The sequence below is a fragment of the Quercus robur genome, chromosome 2 (assembly GCF_932294415.1).
Source record: "Quercus robur chromosome 2, dhQueRobu3.1, whole genome shotgun sequence".
Lineage (NCBI taxonomy): Eukaryota > Viridiplantae > Streptophyta > Magnoliopsida > Fagales > Fagaceae > Quercus > Quercus robur.
Genome location: NC_065535.1, coordinates 17,919,136 through 17,940,390, shown reverse-complemented (window position 1 = coordinate 17,940,390; position 21,255 = coordinate 17,919,136). Strand labels below are relative to the sequence as shown.

General features: G+C 38.3%; 2 protein-coding genes and 1 non-coding gene across 3 annotated transcripts; 2 read left to right on the top strand and 1 right to left on the bottom strand.

Moving 5' to 3' along the window:
* On the top strand, window positions 1–705 carry LOC126712732 (copper transporter 5.1). The gene has a single exon (XM_050412184.1). The coding sequence runs from the start codon at window positions 85–87 to the stop codon at window positions 535–537; it is 453 nt and encodes a 150-aa protein (XP_050268141.1). The 5' UTR covers window positions 1–84; the 3' UTR covers window positions 538–705.
* A 1,316-nt stretch (window positions 706–2,021) lies between these two features.
* On the bottom strand, window positions 2,022–10,466 carry LOC126712731 (G-protein coupled receptor 1). The gene is made up of 9 exons (XM_050412182.1): window positions 10,115–10,466; window positions 7,729–7,760; window positions 7,468–7,637; window positions 7,178–7,272; window positions 6,412–6,513; window positions 6,260–6,316; window positions 5,580–5,720; window positions 4,446–4,516; window positions 2,022–2,660 (listed from the first exon to the last, which is right to left on the bottom strand). Exons 1-9 carry the CDS (start codon window positions 10,277–10,279, stop codon window positions 2,555–2,557), a joined length of 939 nt encoding a protein of 312 aa, XP_050268139.1. The 5' UTR covers window positions 10,280–10,466; the 3' UTR covers window positions 2,022–2,554.
* Window positions 10,467–10,532: 66 nt separating this feature from the next.
* TRNAS-GCU (transfer RNA serine (anticodon GCU)) lies at window positions 10,533–10,614 on the top strand. The gene has a single exon. It is a non-coding gene; the product is annotated as a tRNA-Ser (tRNA).
* The last annotated feature ends 10,641 nt before the right edge of the window (window positions 10,615–21,255 follow it).

Sequence of the window (21,255 nt, the reverse complement as noted above, 5' to 3'; positions counted from 1 at the left end):
ATTCTCTCTCTTAAAAAAAAAAAAAAAAAAAAAAAAAAAGAGAAGAAGAAGAAGCAAAGTTAGAAAAACAAGATCAGATCGAAGATGATGCACATGACGTTTTACTGGGGGAACCAGGTGACGATCCTGTTCGACGGTTGGACGACCAGTTCCTGGATCAGTTACTCCCTCTCCCTTCTCGCTTGTTTCCTCGTCTCCACCTTTTACCAGTACCTTGAAGACAAGCGCGTGCGTTTCAAGCTCCTCTCCGCCGCCAAAGCCTCCAATCCTCCTAAACCCCAGATCGAGGACCCTTTGCTGCAACAAGCCGACGGAAAGACCGCCGGATCCAAGTGGTCCGCCGCGAGGTTCGCCGGAGCCGCCCTTTTCGGGCTTAACTCCGGGATCGGATACTTGCTTATGCTCGCCGTCATGTCGTTTAACGGTGGGGTGTTCGTGGCTATTGTGCTTGGTCTCGCAGTTGGTTACTTGATTTTCAGGAGTGGAGATGAGGATGTTGCTACGCTTGTCGTTGATAACCCTTGTGCTTGTTCTTAGACTATAAGAAAGAATTATTAAAATCCAATCATTTCCAATTTCTGTTTTTTCTTTTTTCTTTTTGGATTTTTTTGGGGGGTTTTTACTTTTAATTTGATGTCCAGCGTCTTTATTTGTAAATATGTAATTCTGCTTATGAAACAGAATTGTTGTCTGTCTTTTCTTAAATTTGTGCTTATGTTCTTTTTTTTTTTTTTTTTTGGTTGTGTTTGATCGAGGAAGGACGTTGTTTGTTACAACCTACGAAAATAGCGAAATCTGACATCTGAAAATTGGACATGTTGAATTTGTTTATATTTGATAATAAAAGACTTTACAGAGACAGAAGGCACTCATTCCGTGTAAAGTATCCCATTCTGAGAAAACTGTTTTTGCTTGCCCTGAAGTCTGAACTGTAAAAGTACACACCATTATTCCTGGCAGCGGAACTACTGAACTCTTGGAAGCAAACTGCATTTAGTAATTTCCACGTTTAATGTTCCTGGCTGAGTTCCATGGAATTTTTTTTCCCAATAATATAAAATATCAAAAAATTTAGTTAGTTGTCAGGTTTCAAAACAATGCTGGAAACTAGTATATTGAGTGTCTAAAACTCGAGTTCCAAGATAAAAACTTGAGTTTTTAAGTCTCGATTTGTAAGTAGATGGATAAAAATTCATGTGAAACTCGAGTTTTAAAGACTCAGAGTTCCATAAAGAGATTTCACACACCAAAACAGAAACACGAAGAACATTAGAACAAAAATACACAGAAACACGAAAAACACCAGAACAAAAACACAAAGGAATAACCAACAAATCAGAAGAAACACGAAGGAACAACAAATCAGAAATCCCAAATCAGAAACACCTACACGAACCCAGATCTCCCTAACCCAGGAGCGACAGAGGCAGCGACGGCGAAGCTTCGTTGTGTTCTTTCGTGGGTTCCCTCGGCATCGTGTTCTTCTGTGGGTTCCTGTTCTTCGTCGTCAAATCGTTCCCCAGTTCTTCGTCATCAGATTGTTCCACAGTTCTTCGTCGTCAGATCGTTGGTTCTTCTTCAGGTCTATTCTTTGTCGTCAAATCGTTGATTTCTTCGGTTTAGTTGTTGTTTAAGTACCAAAATCGAGTCTTAGAGACTCAATTTAACAAGTTTAGTTGTTGTTTAAGTACCAAAATCGAGTCTTAGAGACTTGGTTTAACAAGTCAGAACTCGAGTTTCTAAGACTCGAGATCTATGTGGCATTTTCAGTCCAACTCATCCAGCCAAACACTCGCAAAGCAAGTCTTTGAGACTCGAGTTTTAATATAGATCTCGAGTTTCTAGAACTCGAGATGCTAGTTTGCTTATACGTTTCTAACGTGTATTGACTTACTACATTGTAGACCCTTACACAGCTAGTCTGCAAATATCCCCGAGTTCCATGAGGCAAAAAGATCCAAGTACAGACCGATTCTGTAAATAATATAATTAGCAACTTAACGAATCTGGCCAAGACTGCATTAAGCATGACATTCAGACCACATTCATTTCATAAAATGACAAAAAAAGGGTTTGAAGAAAGAAAAAAAATTCATTTACAAAAGTGCTTACACGTTGGTACAATAGGAGGCTAGAAGCCAAAAGAGGACTTAACAATAGTAAGTGAAACACTAGAGCCAGAACTTGGAAGCATATTCTACAACAACAATGCTTTGAACTCACATTTCTGTCATTGTTAAAAGGTCATCCACCTCTCTGTGTAACCACAAATCTTCTATTAGAGATTCTACTTTACTTGGCTCCTCTATAAACAAATATCCGTCATATCTTTTTCAAATCAGTCTCACAAGGAGAAAGCAAGGTGCCACAGATGACATGAATCACATTTGCGTTGCAGCAAACAAATCTAATATGTTTGGATTGGATGCTGGGAGCTGTGTTCCTTTTTGTCTCTTCATTTTATCCTCTCTTCAAATTTAATGAAAAAAATGTTGAAAATTTTGGCAAGAGGATAAAGCTTTAGCTGATGGAGGTACAGAATACGTCTAATTTGCTATTGCTGATCTTGAATTTTCAATGAGACTAGTTCACTCTCTTGCTGTTGATTTCTGTACTTGGAATTGTTAGGGAGCCATCTTCTAAACCTCTCTGGCCAGAACCTGGTAAAAAATTACAAACAACCATTCACTCAAAACGAATGTATTCATAAACCAAAAGTAATAACTACAAAGTAAAAATTGAGTTAACTAGTACGAAAACAGGGAGTACATGAATAAGGAAAGCACATAAGCATACTCTAGAATTGGAAATTTCTCCAAACTCCAAACCTCCAGATTCGGCATTTATGCAATAATTATTACCCTCTCCTCTATCTTCAATTCAAGAATCATGAGATGACAAAGCCAAAAAATGCTAACGTCACCTTTTCTTCATTACTGATTAGAAAAGGAATGACCCCAAATCAAGGAGTGCTACTACAGGTGGTGTCAAGTTTACTACAAAAACCTAATAATCTGACATGACAGTCTATATATACTGCCACATCAGCTATTTAAGAAAAAAAACTTGACACATCACTTTTTAACTGATTTTTTTCCCTTTCCTAATCGCTAGGTGTTCCACCCATCTTACCTGAACTGGTGACCCCATAACTGAAATGAGTCGCACACCCTCCATTTGTTTTTCATGTTGTGTTAAAAAAGGGGGAAATAAGTCATTGGCAGTTGTTGTCAAAGACGGAGAACTTGAATTGGTCATTGGTTGACCTGGGTCCCATAACTGAAATGAGTCGCACACCCTCCATTTGTTTTTCATGTTGTGTTAAAAAAGGGGGAAATAAGTCATTGGCAGTTGTTGTCAAAGACGGAGAACTTGAATTGGTCATTGGTTGACCTGGGTCCTATTTCTCAAGGCCCATCATTCTGCAGATTGTTTAACCCCCATCACCTCTGCAATGTTTGGCCTCACCACTCATATCTGATGCTGTCTTGCATCAGATCAGACTGACTTCAATGACAACAGAAACAATAATGACATCATTTTTGTTGATGGCAGAGAGAGAGAACCCAACCATTAAGAACAGGTTCTATTTTGCATGTCATTGTCCCCCAGCACTCTAAGCTTTTGCTTGGGTTTTAAAGTTGCAACCTACCATAAAGGTTGGCATTTCGGTGCTCCACATCTCCAATTTCAAATTCTGCTTCGTTTTTTGGTAAAGATACAAGCAAATCTAGATCCAAAAATCCTTATTCACACTAGCTAAATAAAATTTTCAACAAAGTTACCTCAAAAACTTTATCTGCAAGTGTTGTGAAACCTTGAGAAGGCAAATAAAGTTGGATACAATGTGTCAAACTAGATAAGCGAGTGCCAAACGTCACAGAAATTACAAATCCAACAACAATACAGTGAATGATCCATTCTGGATTACAAAGATGTTCCTTATTCTAGACCATTCAACAAAAGTGCTTCTTCTATGGGTTCTCACATGTAGGAGAAAGGAGTTTGGGTTCGACAAGGTTGGACAAGTCCTCACTTGAGCTGCCTCAGTGTTGGATTTTTTTTTATTATTATAAAAAACACATTAATGAATATAAAAAAAATGACAAGGCAATTTCGTAATTACCAAGCTGATGTGGCACTATCCACATCAGCTACCATGTGAGTTTGTACGTTTTTGTAATAGATTTTGATAGTACCTCTAGCATTTTCCCAAATCAAAACATCCAGTCATCACAAACTGGTAAGACATTTTGGTAAACCAAACATACTATTGCTTCAAGCACTAGTGACAAATAGCAATTGGTGCAGTAGTAAAAATTTCAAGAGATTGTTTGGTCAGGATAGTAAGATAAGACATTCATGGTGGGTGCAAGCTGATAACTTAACATTTCTCGAGACAATAAAAAAAAATTAAAAGAAAAGAAACGGAATTTATAACTTACAGTTCCAAACGTTCATAAATTGCACGTCGCACTGAAGAGTTCAGGCCATATGCTATTGAGTTGAACAGGCCCTGCAACGACAAAAATAATTATATTACAGTAATTCCTAAAATGGAAAAAGAATATGAAAATCTTTTTTGAAATAAAAAGAATTTGTATGTTACACTTCCTCAAGTTATGCTCATATCATCCCTTAATTTTTTTAGAGAGCCCATCCATTCTAATTGACAACAAGAGATAATTACTCAATGTAACTCTTATTTCTTCAAATTAGTTTTGCCCTAAAATGCACGGGTACAAATATGGATACGGGTACGATACAAGTATGGGTACAGGGGTACAACATTTCTTGAAAAACTTAGGGTACAATACATTGGGGATACATGTATTAATTACTTCATAAATATATATATATATATATATAATTTTGTTAAGCATTAATCAATTTAAAAGTAATAATGGATAATAAAGTGAATCCATGACCATTAAATGATGTTTAGAATACAAACCAAGATCCAAAAGAGTAAATAAAATATAACTAGATAAGTTTTCAACATCGAAACCAATATATAAAACACATAAATAAAAATTCTTACAAGTTTGGGCTATCTCTCACTATCAAGGATTTGTTACAACTAATCCAAGTCGTATCATAGGTGTATCCTAGATATATTGGCACTTGAGAAAAAAAAAAGATTGGGTATGTATTTTAGAGGTATCAGGTATGATACTAGTACGATACTCATCATATACGGGAACGTGCGCAAAAATGAAGTATCAGTGCATCCTAGGTTCTGCCATAGATTTGAAAATTCCATAATCATGTGTCATAAGTTTAAAAAGAACCCAAATTAGGAAAATTTTCCAAGCAAGGCATAGCCTTCTGGAAGTTGAAAAGAGCCCATGTTGTGTGTAATGTGCACAAACAAGTAAAAAAATGATTTCTAATGAAAAGAACAAAACCATAAAAGGATTATAAAAATGAGACAACCACACACCCACCAATCAGTGACCCAAACAACATTGCATGCACATCCATGCACACACAATCAAAATACATATCATGTCAAACTGCCAGAAGATATATTATAAAACATTAACTAAAAAGAGCCAGTCTATAGTCATTTGAATTACCATTAGTGAAGCTGTCCCAACATCAAGAACTGAAAGCCAAAAGATTTTATCAGGCTCCATAAAGTCATGAATCCGGTTGATTGTACCAAAAGCAAATGATCCAATGAGAATGAGTGGATAATATCCCCACCTGTTTAGAGCCTATGAATGAAAGAAACCAACAGCAGAGAAATTATGAGGATAGAAGATATAAAATTTCTCACTATTGACATTTACATTTTGTATGGTTCTTAACATTAACAAAGTGTGCCTGTGTGTGCACGCGCACGAGTATGTATTTACAATCAAAGGGAAGGAGGCCACATTCAAATTACAATCAAGGGTAGTGAGCATGACTCTGAAAGACAAATATGGATGGTCTAGATTCCTCATAACATCTTATAAGGCAGAGGGATGTATCATTGGAAGTCATCTAAGTGTTATGAATGACATATATATTTGGATATTCTAATAATTGAAGCCAAGAGCCTTGTAACTTGGTGGCATTCCCTAGTCTCCTTAATAAGGACAACTAGGGTTAGAATCCCCCCTCCCTCACTTGTTGAAACATTTGAATTATCAAAAATAATTTAAGCAATGGAGATTTATTCAGCATATTCTATTTCATGTTAACATGATTTGAATCTCTATATATGATCCTACTTAAACCCATGTAGGAAACAAGCCACAAAATAGCATACTTTCATGTCTGCCCTTGCATCTAACTGGTATGCCCGCTCTGACATGCCTGCTGCCATCTGAAATTTTCAAAGTAGAATTATAGTCTCAACAAGTCTACAAATGAACAGAAATATACATTTCTGTAAAATTTATAGGACAAGGAAATACATACGCGGGTTGCATTGTTTAGCATGCGTATCACTTGGAAATACGTAAAGCCATTGTAAAGAATTGCACCCCAAAGTGGTACATAAAATGTTATAAAGTGAATTGCCTGCAGGAATAGTTAGAAATGTTTAAATCAGTGAACAAAAAACGTGCCATTTACATTGGAGATTAAACACAAAAGATGATGAAATTTGAAATATATATATATTTTTTTTCCTATATCCTTGTCATATCAAAGCAAATTCAGCATCCGCATTATTGACAGGCTAGGGTCCATATCAATTGGAAATTCAACATCTATTCTGAAGTAAATATGCTTCATCACTCAATTAGCCAAGCATGTGTAGAGTGTTAATTCTGAAAAAATTTAAGGCATTTTGGACCCTTCAAAATCATCTTGGTCCAAGTGAGGATAGTGTTGTATGGACTTTGTTGCTGGGTTGAAACTACAGTAAATATCTTGCATGGGCTCACTACATTGTAGCTGATATTTACCACATGGCACTTTATATACATAAATGATCCCAATAACATCAGTGAGGATTTCTCACTTTTAACTTTAATTATATAGTGAAAGATTACACATATAAGCACGAGAGATTGTGACAATAGAGAGGCAACTAAAACTTGAATTCAGGGATTCCCTTGTATCTCAGGAAAAATAACTAATTGCATAGAAATTCAGAGAAATTCCCTGTCATTCGAATTTTTTTATAAAATTGAACAGTCAGAAATCATAGTTCCTGCAACCAAAAAGCTACAAAACTTGCCTTTCCAGTGCGCCCTGTTTGTGTATAACACGATGCGCCTAAATGTCCATGGTTATTACCAAAAGAGCGTATGACAGTCATAACTAGTGAAGTTCCTGTGCATAGTAATGAAAGGTTAAAACCAACGTCCCAAATAAAGATAGCTAGTAGCACCTGAAAAACACAAGAGAGAAGAAAGGAAATGCATGCAATAAAATCTAAAAAATATCAAATTTTTATGACCTAGACATTGGACAAAGCTTACTTTTCTATAAAAAGAATCATAAATTATTGTCACAAATTGTTCGTACCCCAAACATACAAGTGAAACATGGCCTCCAAATCTTCAACATCTGTTTTGTGTCTAACAACAGTACGGTGAAGAGTAAAAGCTATTGTTGTAGTCCATAGGAAAGATGCCACACAGAAGAAATGTGTACTATAGCCTTGAGCAAAACAAAAAAATCCTTTGGATGGATCCCTGCATCAACATTAAACTTTCTATGAGTCACATATAAAAATCAAATGAGATATACCTAAAAAGCTGACTGTGATAAACTCCACCAGCTTACCCAACCATGTTGAAGAAACTGCAAAGCATGTCCTACAGTCCAAGAAATGCAGCATATGAGCACATATCATAATTATTCAAAGAACTTAGGGACTTAGAGGAAGAGAAATGAGGAATAAATTGGAATATACAAGAAATAGACATCAGTCACACAAGTAATATTCACTGAAGCAACTGCATTTTACATAGTAATTCTATGACGTAACCTAAAATCCCAAATAAATTACATTTTTAAGCTTAAGGAAAGGTACATTGCTAGGCGTTTATTTTTTTTTTTTTGATAAGTAATGAAAAATTTTACTAAAAGGAAATCAAACGAAGTACACTGGGGGTGTAATCAGGGAGAAATACAATCAAAACAGATTACAATGCTCAAGCATATCTAAAGGAGAAAAACAAGGAGGAGAATGAAAGGCAACACTCCAATCTAACAAGGTGCAAAGGAAAAAAAGCTTTAAAATCAAGGATAGTCCATTCACATCCCTCAAAACTTCTAGAATTCTGTTCTTGCCAAAGACACCACATAATGCAGTGAGGCACAGCCTTCCAAAAAGCTATATTTATATGCCTGCCAAAAGAACCGTTCCAAGCTGCGAAGATATCAATAACTCACTTTGGCATAACCCATTGGATTCCAAATACACAGAATTCCATTGACCACAATTCAAAAGCTATAGGGAAACGAAGAAGAAGGTGATCCATGGATTCCCCACATTTTTTAGCACGTGCAACACCAATCCAAAACAATAATACCTCTCTTCCGGAGCATGTCAATTGAAGCTAGGTGTTTGTTGAAGCATTTACTAGTGAATAACAGTAATATCTTTCTGTGGCATGATATATAGCACCCTGATGGTGCCCCAAACCCTAAATATGGTTATAGGATGATTTATGATGCAGCTAGTAACATGGATGCAAAACTATCTACAGTAATTCTTGAAAGAAGGAGGAATTGGTAAACAGCTAGATTTTAAAATTTAGTCTCCATTCAAAGCAAACTGTATGAGATGGTTTCAGGGTGTGAAGATTTTGCAATCTGCTTACCTTCTAAATCATGGAAACTCTCATGTGCAGCAGCATAGGAAGAGATCAGGGTTAAATAGCCTAAAGTGGAGTGGAGTGGAGTGGAGTGGAATGATCTGGTTTTCTGCAGGTATTCTAGACACCTTAATAGTAATTGTCTTAAAATAGAAACTTGGTTAAAGTACAAGATATGATAATTTTGAGGCAGGTTTTGGAGTTAAGCTTGATAAGCAGACCTAACTTTTGCTGGGATGATGTGCTTCAATGGGGAATAAAGAAGTTGAAAAGGAAGAACCTAAAATCTACACCCTGTAAGCTATCCTTGGCAACCTCTATCTATCACATGTAGCTGCAGAGAACCACAATAATCGATCAAGGGCAAATCAAATCTGAAGAGGGTATGAGGCTAGAGTGGAGTTTGTTCTGCAACAAGGTGAGGAAGTCAGTTCATAACGGAATCCTTTGTGCTAATTGGAGGATATCCTAACCTGTGCTCATTTACTGAGATAGGCAGCTTGTGGTTCAAAACTCACCTCCCCTCCCCCTCCCCCACTATTTACCTATCCAAACAAAAGGCAGCAAGGGGAAGACTTCACATGAGTTCTTCATATGATGGGTTGTAACAACTCTTTGATTTGTTCGCAGAAGTGTTCTTAATTCATAGCTGGTGCTGGTATTCTTATAATTCTGCTTGAGTTTGTTTAATTGTGGACTGGTGTTCTTTTAGTTTCTTTAGGTGTTGGGGTTTACAATTTTGTTTCCACAGTGTTGTTTGCTAGCTACTTATATCAAAGTTCTGTGTTTAATGAAATTCACCCATTCATTCAAAAAAAAAAAAAAACACAGATTAGAAAGGTTGATTTAAGTACTGCACTCAAGGAAGATCTACATCCTCGTTTAAATCATATACACAACAGCAACAACCAAACCTTAGTCCCACATTCTTGTGGTCGGTTATGTATTAGTCAAGATCATACTGCCTGTCACTTCCTTAATTGACAAAGTCCTTTTTTGACTTCTTTCTTGTTCACTCTAAAAGGTGATGAACTATCCTTAACTACTAAGTTACCACTCAGTGATTTCACAATTGAACATAAACATGACTAATTTTGCTTCCATCTCAACATTTGAACTTAGATTAAGTAAGTACACATTCTTATTCCAATCTCCAAAAACCTAACTTAAAGAGAAAGGGAAATGTGTGCCCTAGGCCAGTGTAATCTTCAATTGTCAATTCTTTCAAACAAGAAGTAAGAAGGGTGAGACATTTAAATCCCAAAAAAAAATCCACAAGATCCCAATTCAAACGAGTTTTCTTGATCAAACACAACATAATAAGATAAGAGAGAGAGAGAGAGGCGTACAGAGAGGGCGAGGTAGAAGACGAGCTTGAAAGAGAACTTGCGGAGCTCCTTGAAGAGGACGTAGCAGAGGACTATGAAACCCGACCCGACGAATGAGAGGCTGGATGCTCCGGCGCTCACCGCCGTCAGTACATGGCGATCGTGCGCCGACAGAGTCCCCGCCATTTTCTCTCTCTCTTTCTCTTTCTGTTTTACTCTGAATTACTTGTTAGTCTGTCCAAGAATGAAATGATTCTATTCTTTTATTGATGACTATTAATTAAGCAGTAAAACGGAATATCTGTTCGTTTCTAATCATTTCATCTGCGTGAGTTGGGAGCTGGTGTCTAGTCTGTCTGGGAATGACGGTAGAAGAATAAGAAGATTTATTAAGAATATGTATATATATATTTTTAGTGAAAAGAGGGTAAGCAACCGCGTCGCTTTGGCCGAGTGGTTAAGGCGCTTGCCTGCTAAGTAAGTGGGGTTTCCCCGCGTGAGTTCGAATCTCACAGGCGACGTTAATTACCTCTTAGCTTTTTGTTTCACATTATACAAATAAACCACCATTAATAAGTTATTCAAGATTTTTTATGAAAATAAAGTAAATAATTTTAAAAATAAACTAGTGTTTAGCTTTTTGTTTCACGTTATACAAATAAGCCACCATAAATAAGTTATTCTAGAACAAACACACAAGTTTAGAAACAGTTTATTTTTTTCTCAAAAAAAGCAACAGCTTATTTTGATTTTTTGTGAAAATACAATAGATAAAGGTAAAAACTAAATAAAATAAGTAGAAAACTTACATGAGACTCTCAAATAGTAAAAAAAGAAATGTTTTTTTTTTTTTTTTGGTTAAAAGGAAAACAAAAACAACACTAAGCCACAAAACCAGGGCCAGCACAGAGCCTACTAACAACCAGCCCAACAGCATCATCCTCCAACAAGGTAGACATCTCCACCGGAGGATTTGAAAAAACAACAAACTCATTGTCTAGCAGTAGTCCTAGTCTAGCCAAAAAATCAGCGCACTTGTTAGCCTCCCTGTAGATATGCCTGACTCTTTTCTGAGGAATTTGGTTAGCCATAATTCTGCAATCTTCCATGATAGGTGAGACAAAAGCATTACAAGAGGTGGGAGAGTTAAAAGCATCCACAATGGCTTTAGCATCTACCTCAATAACAACAGAATGCACATTAGCTTGCAGACACAGATGCAGACCATCACGCAGCGCCCATAATTCCGCCATAAAGCTATTTGTACTCCCGATCCTTCTAGCAAAACCTGTCACCCAACTCCCATTTTCATCTCTAATAAGCCCACCTCCACCAGCTAGACCAGTACTGCTTCTTGCCGAGCCATCCGTGTTCAAGGTAAGCCAACCAACCATCGGTTTCTCCCATCTAACACTCCTTATGACTGTCCTTCTGGTGGTCAAGCCATTGTTCGCACAGAAATAGAACTCCGAAGCACGATCCATCACTTCTTTGCTTAGTCTGGGATTAGGATTTTTATGGTTGAAGATGCAAAGATTCCTGTCCTTCCAAAGCAGCCAAATACCAAATAAGAAAATAAGGTTCCACGGCAGGGAATCAGCTTGGTGAAGAGAGCTAGATGTGGCATTATAGTACAGCCAATCCTGTAAGTTCAAGGAGAAGAAATTATGCTTGATTACCCGCCTACCCAAGAGCAACCACAAATTCTTACTAACGGGGCAGTCACGCAGTCTGTGCAAAATAGTTTCTGCCTCAACCTGACACTGGGGGCAGCAGACATCAACTTGAAGACCTCTGTCCGCTAAACACTGATTAACTCCAATGCTATGGTGCATACACCTCCAGACAAAATTTTGAATTGTAAGCAGAATTTTCAGCTTCCATATCCACTTCCCATTGAAAGGGGGGTCCCTCAAGGAGTCCGTGGCCAACCCATAAGCACTCTTAAGCTCAAAATCACCCTTGGCCGAATACTTCCAAGCCAATCTATCCTCTAGTCTGGCAGAAAAGGGAATTGGGATGGCCTTTATATCATTGCAAACATCCTCCGGCAAAACCATTTGGATTAAAGACCAATCCCAACTACCAGTAAGATCCACCACCTCCTTTAACTTTAGATTGGCGGCCTCTCTAGACAAAGGCCCCTGAATGATCTTTCTAAGGGGACCGTGATTAGTCCAATTGTCATTCCAAAAGTCCAGCTTACTTTCAAAACCCAGAAGCCACTTGGTTCCTTTTTTAAAAATTTCTTCTCCTCGCCCCATTCCCTTCCAAATTCTAGAGCTAGGCAACTTGTTTGCATTTCTTGAATTTAGTCTCTGGGGATTGCAATACTTCAACCTCAACACCTTAGCCCAAGGGGCCTTATCTTCAGTGTGGAACCTCCAATTCAACTTTGCTAACAGCGCTGTATTCCTTCCCCTTGCTGTTTGAAACCCCAAACCCCCTTCTTCTTTTGCTCTTGTGACCTTTTTCCAGCCCACCCAATGCATTTTCCCCTTCTCTTCAGATGAACCCCACAGAAAATTCCTGTTAACTCTGTCAATACCATCCAGCACCTTGCCAGGCAGTAAGTTACATTGCATAACGTATGCCGGAATAGCTGCAGAAGAAGCTTGAATCAGAACCGCTCTACCGGCCATGGAAAGGAGGTTGGCCTTCCACCCCGCAAGCTTACACTTCACTCTATCCAGCACAAAACCGAAATCCTGATTATTATTACCTTTGTGTTTAATAGGGAACCCCAAATATTTCCCCAAACAATCCGTTTGACGGAAACCAAGGATGTCACTCAAGGCCTCCCTATCATCAGGATCAATATTTGGAGAAAAATAAACCCTGGACTTAGCCTCACTCACAGTCAGCCCGGAGTACCCACAAAAGGTATCAAGAACCTCCCTAATGGCATTGCAACTTTCGGCATTCACCTTAGCAAAGAAAACAAGATCATCGGCAAAGAATAGATGAGAGAAGGCTGGGCCATTTCTAGACGCCTTGATAGGACACCACACTTTAGCCTCACACTTCTCTTGAATGAGCTGATTTAAAAATTCCATACACAAGATAAAGATGTACGGGGAAAGCGGGTCTCCCTGCCTTATGCCTCTAGAAGGCTTGAAAGGCTCAAGGCTTCCTCCATTAAACAAAATCGAGGTCGAGACAGAAGATATACAGCTCATAATAATCTCAACAAGATTATCCGGAAAATTGTAACGGATCAACATACCCCTAATGAAGCTCCATTCAAGTTTGTCAAAGGCCTTCTCTAGATCAATTTTAATAGCCATGTAGCCGCCTTTCCCTTTAGCTCTCCCCATGGTATGAATAATCTCCTGCACAACAATAGCATTATCCACTCCCTTCCTACCAGGAACAAAAGCAGCTTGGCAGGGGGAAACAAGGTGATCCAAAAATGGCCTAATCCTACCAACCAAGATTTTGGACACTATTTTATACACAGAGTTACACAGACTTATGGGCCGGAAGCTACCAATAGACTCAGGCCCTTGGATCTTCGGGATGAGGACAATATTTGTACTATTCAGAAAATCCGGAATTTTTTTCTCTCTAAAAACAGTATGCACCTCCTCAGTAACCAACCTTCCTACAACCAGCCAGAATCTTTGAAAAAAGCCTGCATGCAGCCCGTCCGGACCGGGCGCTTTAAAGGCTTTCAAAGACCAGAGAGCAGCTCTAATTTCCTCCTTCGTCACCATGTGACTAATACTATTCTTCTCCTCAAGCGAAAGTTTAGGTTGCCACTGCAAATTATAACTAACTTCACGAGTTGCAACCACTTGGGAGGTAGTATAGATTTTAATAAAACCATCTCTGAAATGGTTTGCAACCTCTCTATCCTCTGTCAACCAGACCCCCGCCTCATTCTTAATGGCGGTGATAGAATTACGCTTCCTACGAGCAAGAGCTGAAATGTGATAAAAAGAGGTGTTTCTATCTCCCAAGATCATCCAATTAATTCTAGATTTCAAAGCCCAAAGATCCCTTTCTTGCTCCAGAACAACATCCAGCTCCTTACACAGCTGGTTCTCCAAAGCTACAAGGAAGAAGACGGCTGGTTGGCCAACGACCTTTGCACACCATCAAGCCGGGCCAAAATTCTCCTCTTATTATGGAAGATATTGCCGAATTGATTTTTATTCCAATCACTAGCCTGCCTAGAAAAGACCTCTATCGCTTCCATAAGCCTCCTAGGCTGCTGCCAAGCCTTATTAACCACACTCGGAAAAGAAGGATCAGATAGCCAAAAGGATTGAAATCTGAAAGGTCTAGTGAGGTGGAGCTGCCTCTTAGGATTAGTGTCCATCAAAACGGGGCAATGATCCGAGTGACACCTGGTTAGGTGCATCACTCTGGCATCGGGGTAGAGTAAACACCAACTAGGATTCATGAAGAATCTGTCAATTCTCTCTTGGATAAGACTATTAATCTCTCTTCTATTAGTCCACGTATATCTCGGCCCATTAAAGCCCATATCAACCATATTGCAACTATCCATACAGTCCTTAAACATCAACGCTCTGTTTACACTCACTGGTTACCCCCAAACTTATCATCCCCAGCAAGTGGTTCATTAAAATCACCCGCAATAATCCAAGGCTTATTATGAAGATTAGCAACCTTAGATAGATTATCCCATAACACCTGTCTCTCCACAAACCTAGGACTAGCATACACAGCAGTAAAAATCCAAGCAAGGTTAGAGTGAATTACCTTAACTTCGACATGAATTTCTTGCTCCGTGCTTGCGAGAGGCACCACCTCCACACCATCTGAGTTCCATAACAACCAAATTCCACCCGCAAAGCCCATCGAGTCAGAATGAAAAACACCGTCAAAAGGAAGCCGACTTGTAATCTCCCTAGCTCTGTCTCCCCCAACCCGAGTTTCCATAACAACCAAAATGGACGGATTATGAATCCTAACCAGCTCACTAACATGGCTCTGAAAATTGGGCTTCAGAGCGCCCCTACAATTCCACACTATAATCTTCATAATTATTAAAGACAAAAGGGAAAGAAAATTAACTGGAGAAGCCAACATCTCTGCTGCCTTCCTCAACCTCCATCTGAACCATTCCTTCATTTTCATTGTGTTTACCTTCCCTAAACACAGCTTCAATATTTGACCCCAAACACCCAAGCTCATCTCCCTCACCATTGCTCGGCTGCTGGAGGTTGGTGTTGACTTGGGCATTCGCACCCCTGTACCCGTGGCCAGCAGCAAAGACCTTTTTACACTGACCGCCGTCACAGGCAATATCATTGCTCCGATCCACCGCACCTCGACCCTTGACCTCATGCTGATCGCCACCTGACCCATCTGCAGAATCTCCACACTCATACCGATGATCCAGCTTACCCAAATCATCTCCTCCGCTTGCTGAGAATTGGTAAGGCTCGCCGGCGCACTCACCTCCACCATTTATACTCCGTAAAATCCACACCCAGGTAGTATTTGGAGAAAATTTTCCCACTGCCCCTGTTTCCTCCCTTGAAGACCCCACAGCAGCTCTGCTTCTAGCTAACGCTTTCTTCCCCTTAACTGAAGGGCTGGACCGAACCTCTACAGGCTTGTCTGGCCTTTTGAGACCAAAGGTTGGTTCACGGCCCACCCTCACAGGCCCACCAGAGTTAGCTCCATAATTAAAATTACTCCAAGGCCTATTACCGCACTTTGGCTCCTGCATAAGCCCATGGTCATCTCGGCCCAGTCCATGCTTGGAATGATTCTCAGAGGTAACAACATTATTTGTTTTCTTCTGCCCAGCCTTCCTACGTGCCACAAGCATCCAAGGACCGTACCCGTCCTCCTCTCTGCCAGCTACACTGTCCTTATTCGTTCCACTACCTGTGCCAGAGCAGTACGAGTCATGCACACCATGCGTATTTTCTCCAGCACTCGCCGGACCGCCCTCGACCGGTGGTTCTGGTTTCTTAATAGTGAGCGGGCAAGCCTCCAATCTATGCCCAATCCTCCCACAGGAAAAGCAAAGCTTGTGTAACCCTTCATAGACTACGGGCTGTTCAAACCTCCCAATGAGAACAGTGTTAATAAGCGGCTTTGTAACATCTAACTGAATACATAACCTAGCATATCTTCCTCTGGCCTCCATGGCAGTATGCGAATCAATCCGCAAAACTCTCCCTATAGCTTCTCCGATTTGTTTGAGGACCTCCATCTCATATAATTCCAACGGTAGCGCATGCAACCTAACCCAAACCGCAATAGACGAAACACTCGCACTCGCTGGTTTGAAAAAAGGCTCCCAAGGCCTGATGGATAGAAAATGTCCCCCAATAAACCATGGTCCGTTTTTGAGCACAGCATCCATATCTTCTTTCAAAGAGAACCTGACTGAGAAAAAATCTTCACCAAGGTCCACACACACCAAGGACCCAACTGGTTTCCACAGGAAGTTAAGCTTACTCTGAAGAAAACTAAGACCTATTGGTCTTCCACCAAGCTTAATAATCAATGCATTGGACCACGGCTTCCTGATACGGATTTTAGTTTCTCTCGTGAGTTTGATCGCTGCCAAACCTTCACGAAGACCTTCCATCTCCTCGTCTGAGTCCGCATCCAAATCCAATAGCTCCGAAAAATCAAAAGCCTCAACATAGGCCCCTGGAATCTCACCCATCAACTTATCCTTGAAAGTTTTTTTCCCCGCCCCCCAAACATTCTGGCCAGCCTGTGATTGTCCACTTTCACTAATTCCATCATTGAAATCAGCATGATATCCTTCTTTGACCTTCTTAGTACTCCTGGATAGCTCCGCTTCCTCCTCTCGTGAAAGCTCTCGGTTTTTTGTCATCGTACGGACCGAACATCAAGCATAAGAGTCTAGTGTGCCAATTGTGCAATCCATTAGTCATATAAGCATTTTCTATTAGTGAGTTAATGATAAGAACTAAATTGACTACAAGTTGAAAATAACATGGACCAAATTGACTATGACCCAAAATATAGGAATTAGAATGATATTTTTGCTTATTATTTTTTTAGAATCATCAGAATTCCCCGTCATTGTTATTTCCTTAATTGATATAAATTATTATTATTTTTTATTAATGTTATTTATATTGTTAAATGAAATACAAATATTATTTTTTTATGAATAATTAAATTTAATAGAGTCATGCGTTTTTCATGCGTTTGAATTTATAGTTGGCCTAATCTATTTTTGCTAATATTCTAGCTGCAGAACCAGCTATGTCACGAGTCACGACACAATGACGTATTAGTGCATGCTAATAGTGGGCCTAAAAAGATAATCAACTAGCCTTCTGAAAATGATGTTTTACAAATGAAAATCTCGATTTCCATAGTGGAAGAATATCAAATTATCAATTGCATTCTATGTGATGGATCTATCAATTCAAAAACAGCATGGGCGTCGGTAAATTTCATTACATGGGGACCTCATGTATCTAAATGTCCATTCAAAATTTTAAATACACATCATAATCTATATTACATTGAAACAAAAGAACCTCAATCTTGTCACACTGTAACATTTTCTTCCAGGTTATATTTTAGCTTGTGTTTAGTTACACTCTGGGACTGAAACGCTGCATTAAATAAATAAATAAATAAAAAATAGAAACGGGACCGAAACATTTTGAGTCGAGGCCATGGCCCCTTGCTTGATTTTTATTTTTTTCAAATAATATAGATATATAGTTAAATTATTTTGAAGCATATCATATTATATACTATATAATAAAAGATTGATCTAGAAATTGTAGTTAAACCAAGTGAATATCATGTTTAATTTCTAAGTTGTTGCACTAAATTATAACAATTTTAAATACACAGCTTAATTATTCTTATCAATTTTAAATAAAAGCTTAATTATTGAGTGACAAAAATGTGAGAATGTTATTTGATTATGTTGATTAATGTATTTTTAAATAAAATTTCAACAAAAATCACAAGTCATTTGGCCATTTGAAGATTTTGAAAAGTTAAATGAAAATGCAATCTCTTAAGACGGACATTAGGTACTTAGTTTAGTGGGATTCACCGTGCGTGTTAAAATATTATTTCCACATACATTGTTCATATTGAAATGTTCCCTAATTTTATGATGAACAATTAAGTTAGTTATTGATGTGATTTCTTTTTAAAGGATGTCATTCCTACTATACTTATTGCAGTTTAAATAATGTGATTTATAGAAGTTTTTTGGAGACTTGAACATTGGCATTTGCCCCTCACATCTCATAAGCATTTATACTTGTAGAGTGACCATTGTACCAAAGATGCGTAGTGGTATGTGAATTATAGAAGTTAGAGCTCAAAAAAAAAAAAAAAAAAAAAAAAAAAAAAAAAAAAAAAAAAAAAAAAAAGGGTATAATGCTTTAAGCGGACGCAAGAAAAAATATTGATTCACCACCATAATCAGCCAACTCCAAGACGCTCGGAGCTTATGAAAAAAATAAGTCCCTCGAAATTTCAATCTCATATGTGAATTCTATCGGTATTAATGATGAATATTAAAATGAAATTAAGAGCTGTTTGGAGAAACATATGCATTTCGACAGTTGTTGAGTGGTTCTTGAAGTAGCCCAAATTCTCATATTGATGTAAAAAAGTTGCTGCGTTTTGCATGATGCCATTGGAATTCTGCCTTTGATTAAGATATGGTTGGTTTTAGTCTTTTCAAAACTTATTTTTATAGGATACTATATTTGCAAGATTTTACCAAAAAAAGATATCGTAAGTTACTCTAGTCTTGGATTTGGTAAGGTATATCATCGCCTAGGAATATAGGCACCACTGCTCTGCACTAGGACATTGTGAGATGGGAAAAGTTCAAATGCATTTTGGCTGTGGAAATTCATATTCATCTTTCTATGTCCACTAATATAACAGTGTTTTGGCATAGTACATGCATGGGAAAAATGTCAATGCTTCAACACCCCAAGAAGAGTGCTCTCCTATTCCGACTTTCCTAGACCCTCCGGTAGCATGATCGAGACAGTGATGGGTTCTTTGTCCCTGTGGTGTTAGGCTTCTCAAAAAAGAAATGGTACAAGTTACAATATCTACTTGCCACATTAGAGAAATTTAAAATCATGCACATAAAACTTCTAGTTAATTGAGTATAAAGACATGGTGGCTCCACATGAATACTGATTATATCCTTCGATAACAATCATCAAGCCTTAGTTTTAAAATTTTGTGTTGGTTATAGACTCTTAACAACTGAGGATCTAATGTAATGCTTTACACTTGCCTACTCTTTTATTCTGTTTTTTAATGACACTCTTCCATAGGATCATGAATCATGATGGTTGTTATCACAACTTGAGTTGTACTTTTAATTGTGAGGATCGATTTTGGAGAGATAAGTAACATGAAAGTGGGCCAATCAACCCTTGTTTGAAATAATAGGAAGTCAAGCCCACTACTAAATCTAATGTAAACTAAAGGCTGGTGATGCATGATAAAGAAATATTCAAAGGTTCTAACTCACAAGAAGGAAAAAAGTGGACCCTTGTTGAATAAAGTTGTCGTTGCTGTGCCTTTTTAGGGGGAAAGTGGACCCTAAAGAGCTTGTTGAATTAGGGAGAATCTGTCGATGAGCATTTAATGAAGCTAGCATGCCACTCATGGCTAAAAATGATTAGGTCGAGATTTCAAGTAAACATAATGGATCAATTAGGTGGCTTTTTATGCGTTTGTGGCTAGCACTCGAGCTTGCTCATAGGCTTATAGACTTTCTAAGTGTTTCTAGTACACTTCCTGGGCCTATGGATAAGCTCAAACTACGCTCACTCTTTATCTTACATGCCACATTCTATTAATATTTCCATTGAAATACATGGGCTAAGCCCATGTATACAAAATCTATACAATACATAAGGATGAAATGGGCTTAAAAAAGATCAAGCCTTGCCTCCTAGGACCTTTAAAAATTTAGTCCTCAACACCTAACAAGGAATTCGCTAAAAGCCTTGTCGTATAACTAGCTCCTCTTAGTATTTTAGATGGAAACTTCAAGTCTAAATCCTCTTCCCCCATTGTAAGTATCTAATTATTAAATAAATTATTATTTTTTAAAAAAAAGAGAGGAAAACTCTTTTTCTTTTGTTCTTTTTTTGAGCAATAGGAAAACTCACTTTCTAGGTTTTAGAAATAGTTAGAATTTGGTATTATTGCTAAAGCAACTAATAAGTAATGATTAACGAGCACTTCTAAGTGCTGATGAACATTTTTACTGATTTTCTCAATTATAAGGTCTCCAACTAGGGATGGTAATGAGGCGGGGCGGGGCGGCCTGACGGGACCGAGGGATGGGATCTTTGCCCCCGTCCTGTATGGTTTTGTCTTCTCCCATCCCCTCCCCATCTCGCATGATGGGGAAAATTTTCTTACCCCATCCCCACCCCTTGGGGCCTTGCGAAGCCCTGTCCCACCTCGCAAAACTCTACTTTTTGTTGATTTACCAACAGTTATTAATTTTTTTTAATAAAACATATTTCATTAATAAAAATATATTTGAAATTACAAATAAATTTATCCCATCAAATCAAACTAATTTTTAGCAAATTCTAAACAATATTATCCAATTGTTTAACAAGACACTATCACAATAAAAACAAAAATCTCATAGTACAAAATAAATGATTCAATGGTATATAAATTTGTTTCTAATAAAGACAAAAGAAAACGTTAAATTGGTACCTTATTTCTAACATTGCTAGAGAGAAAAAAGAGGCAGAAAACCACGTTAGGTAGAATAAAATAAGTTGATAATATGTTTGTTTAAATTGTGGGGTTTTAGGGTTTGAAAAGTTTACAATTTAACTTTTATTAACGCTGGGCGGGGCCAAGCAGGGATGGGGTGAGGGCAAGGCGGGGTGGGTCTAAAAAGTCTAAACCCATCCTTGCCCTGTCCTGTGATGCGGGGCTAAAATCTCCCCTATCCCCATCCCACCACCTTTGCGAGACTGGAAAAACCCATGCGAGACGAAGCGGGGAGGGGCGGGGTAAAATTGCCATCCCTATATCCAACCATCTTTTTCATCGTTTATATTTATCAATGTGGTATTGTATTTCACTTCAAACTGTTTCTGCTAGATAACGCACATCATTTTAAAATCATGGTTTGAGTTTCCCTTACAAATTTGGAC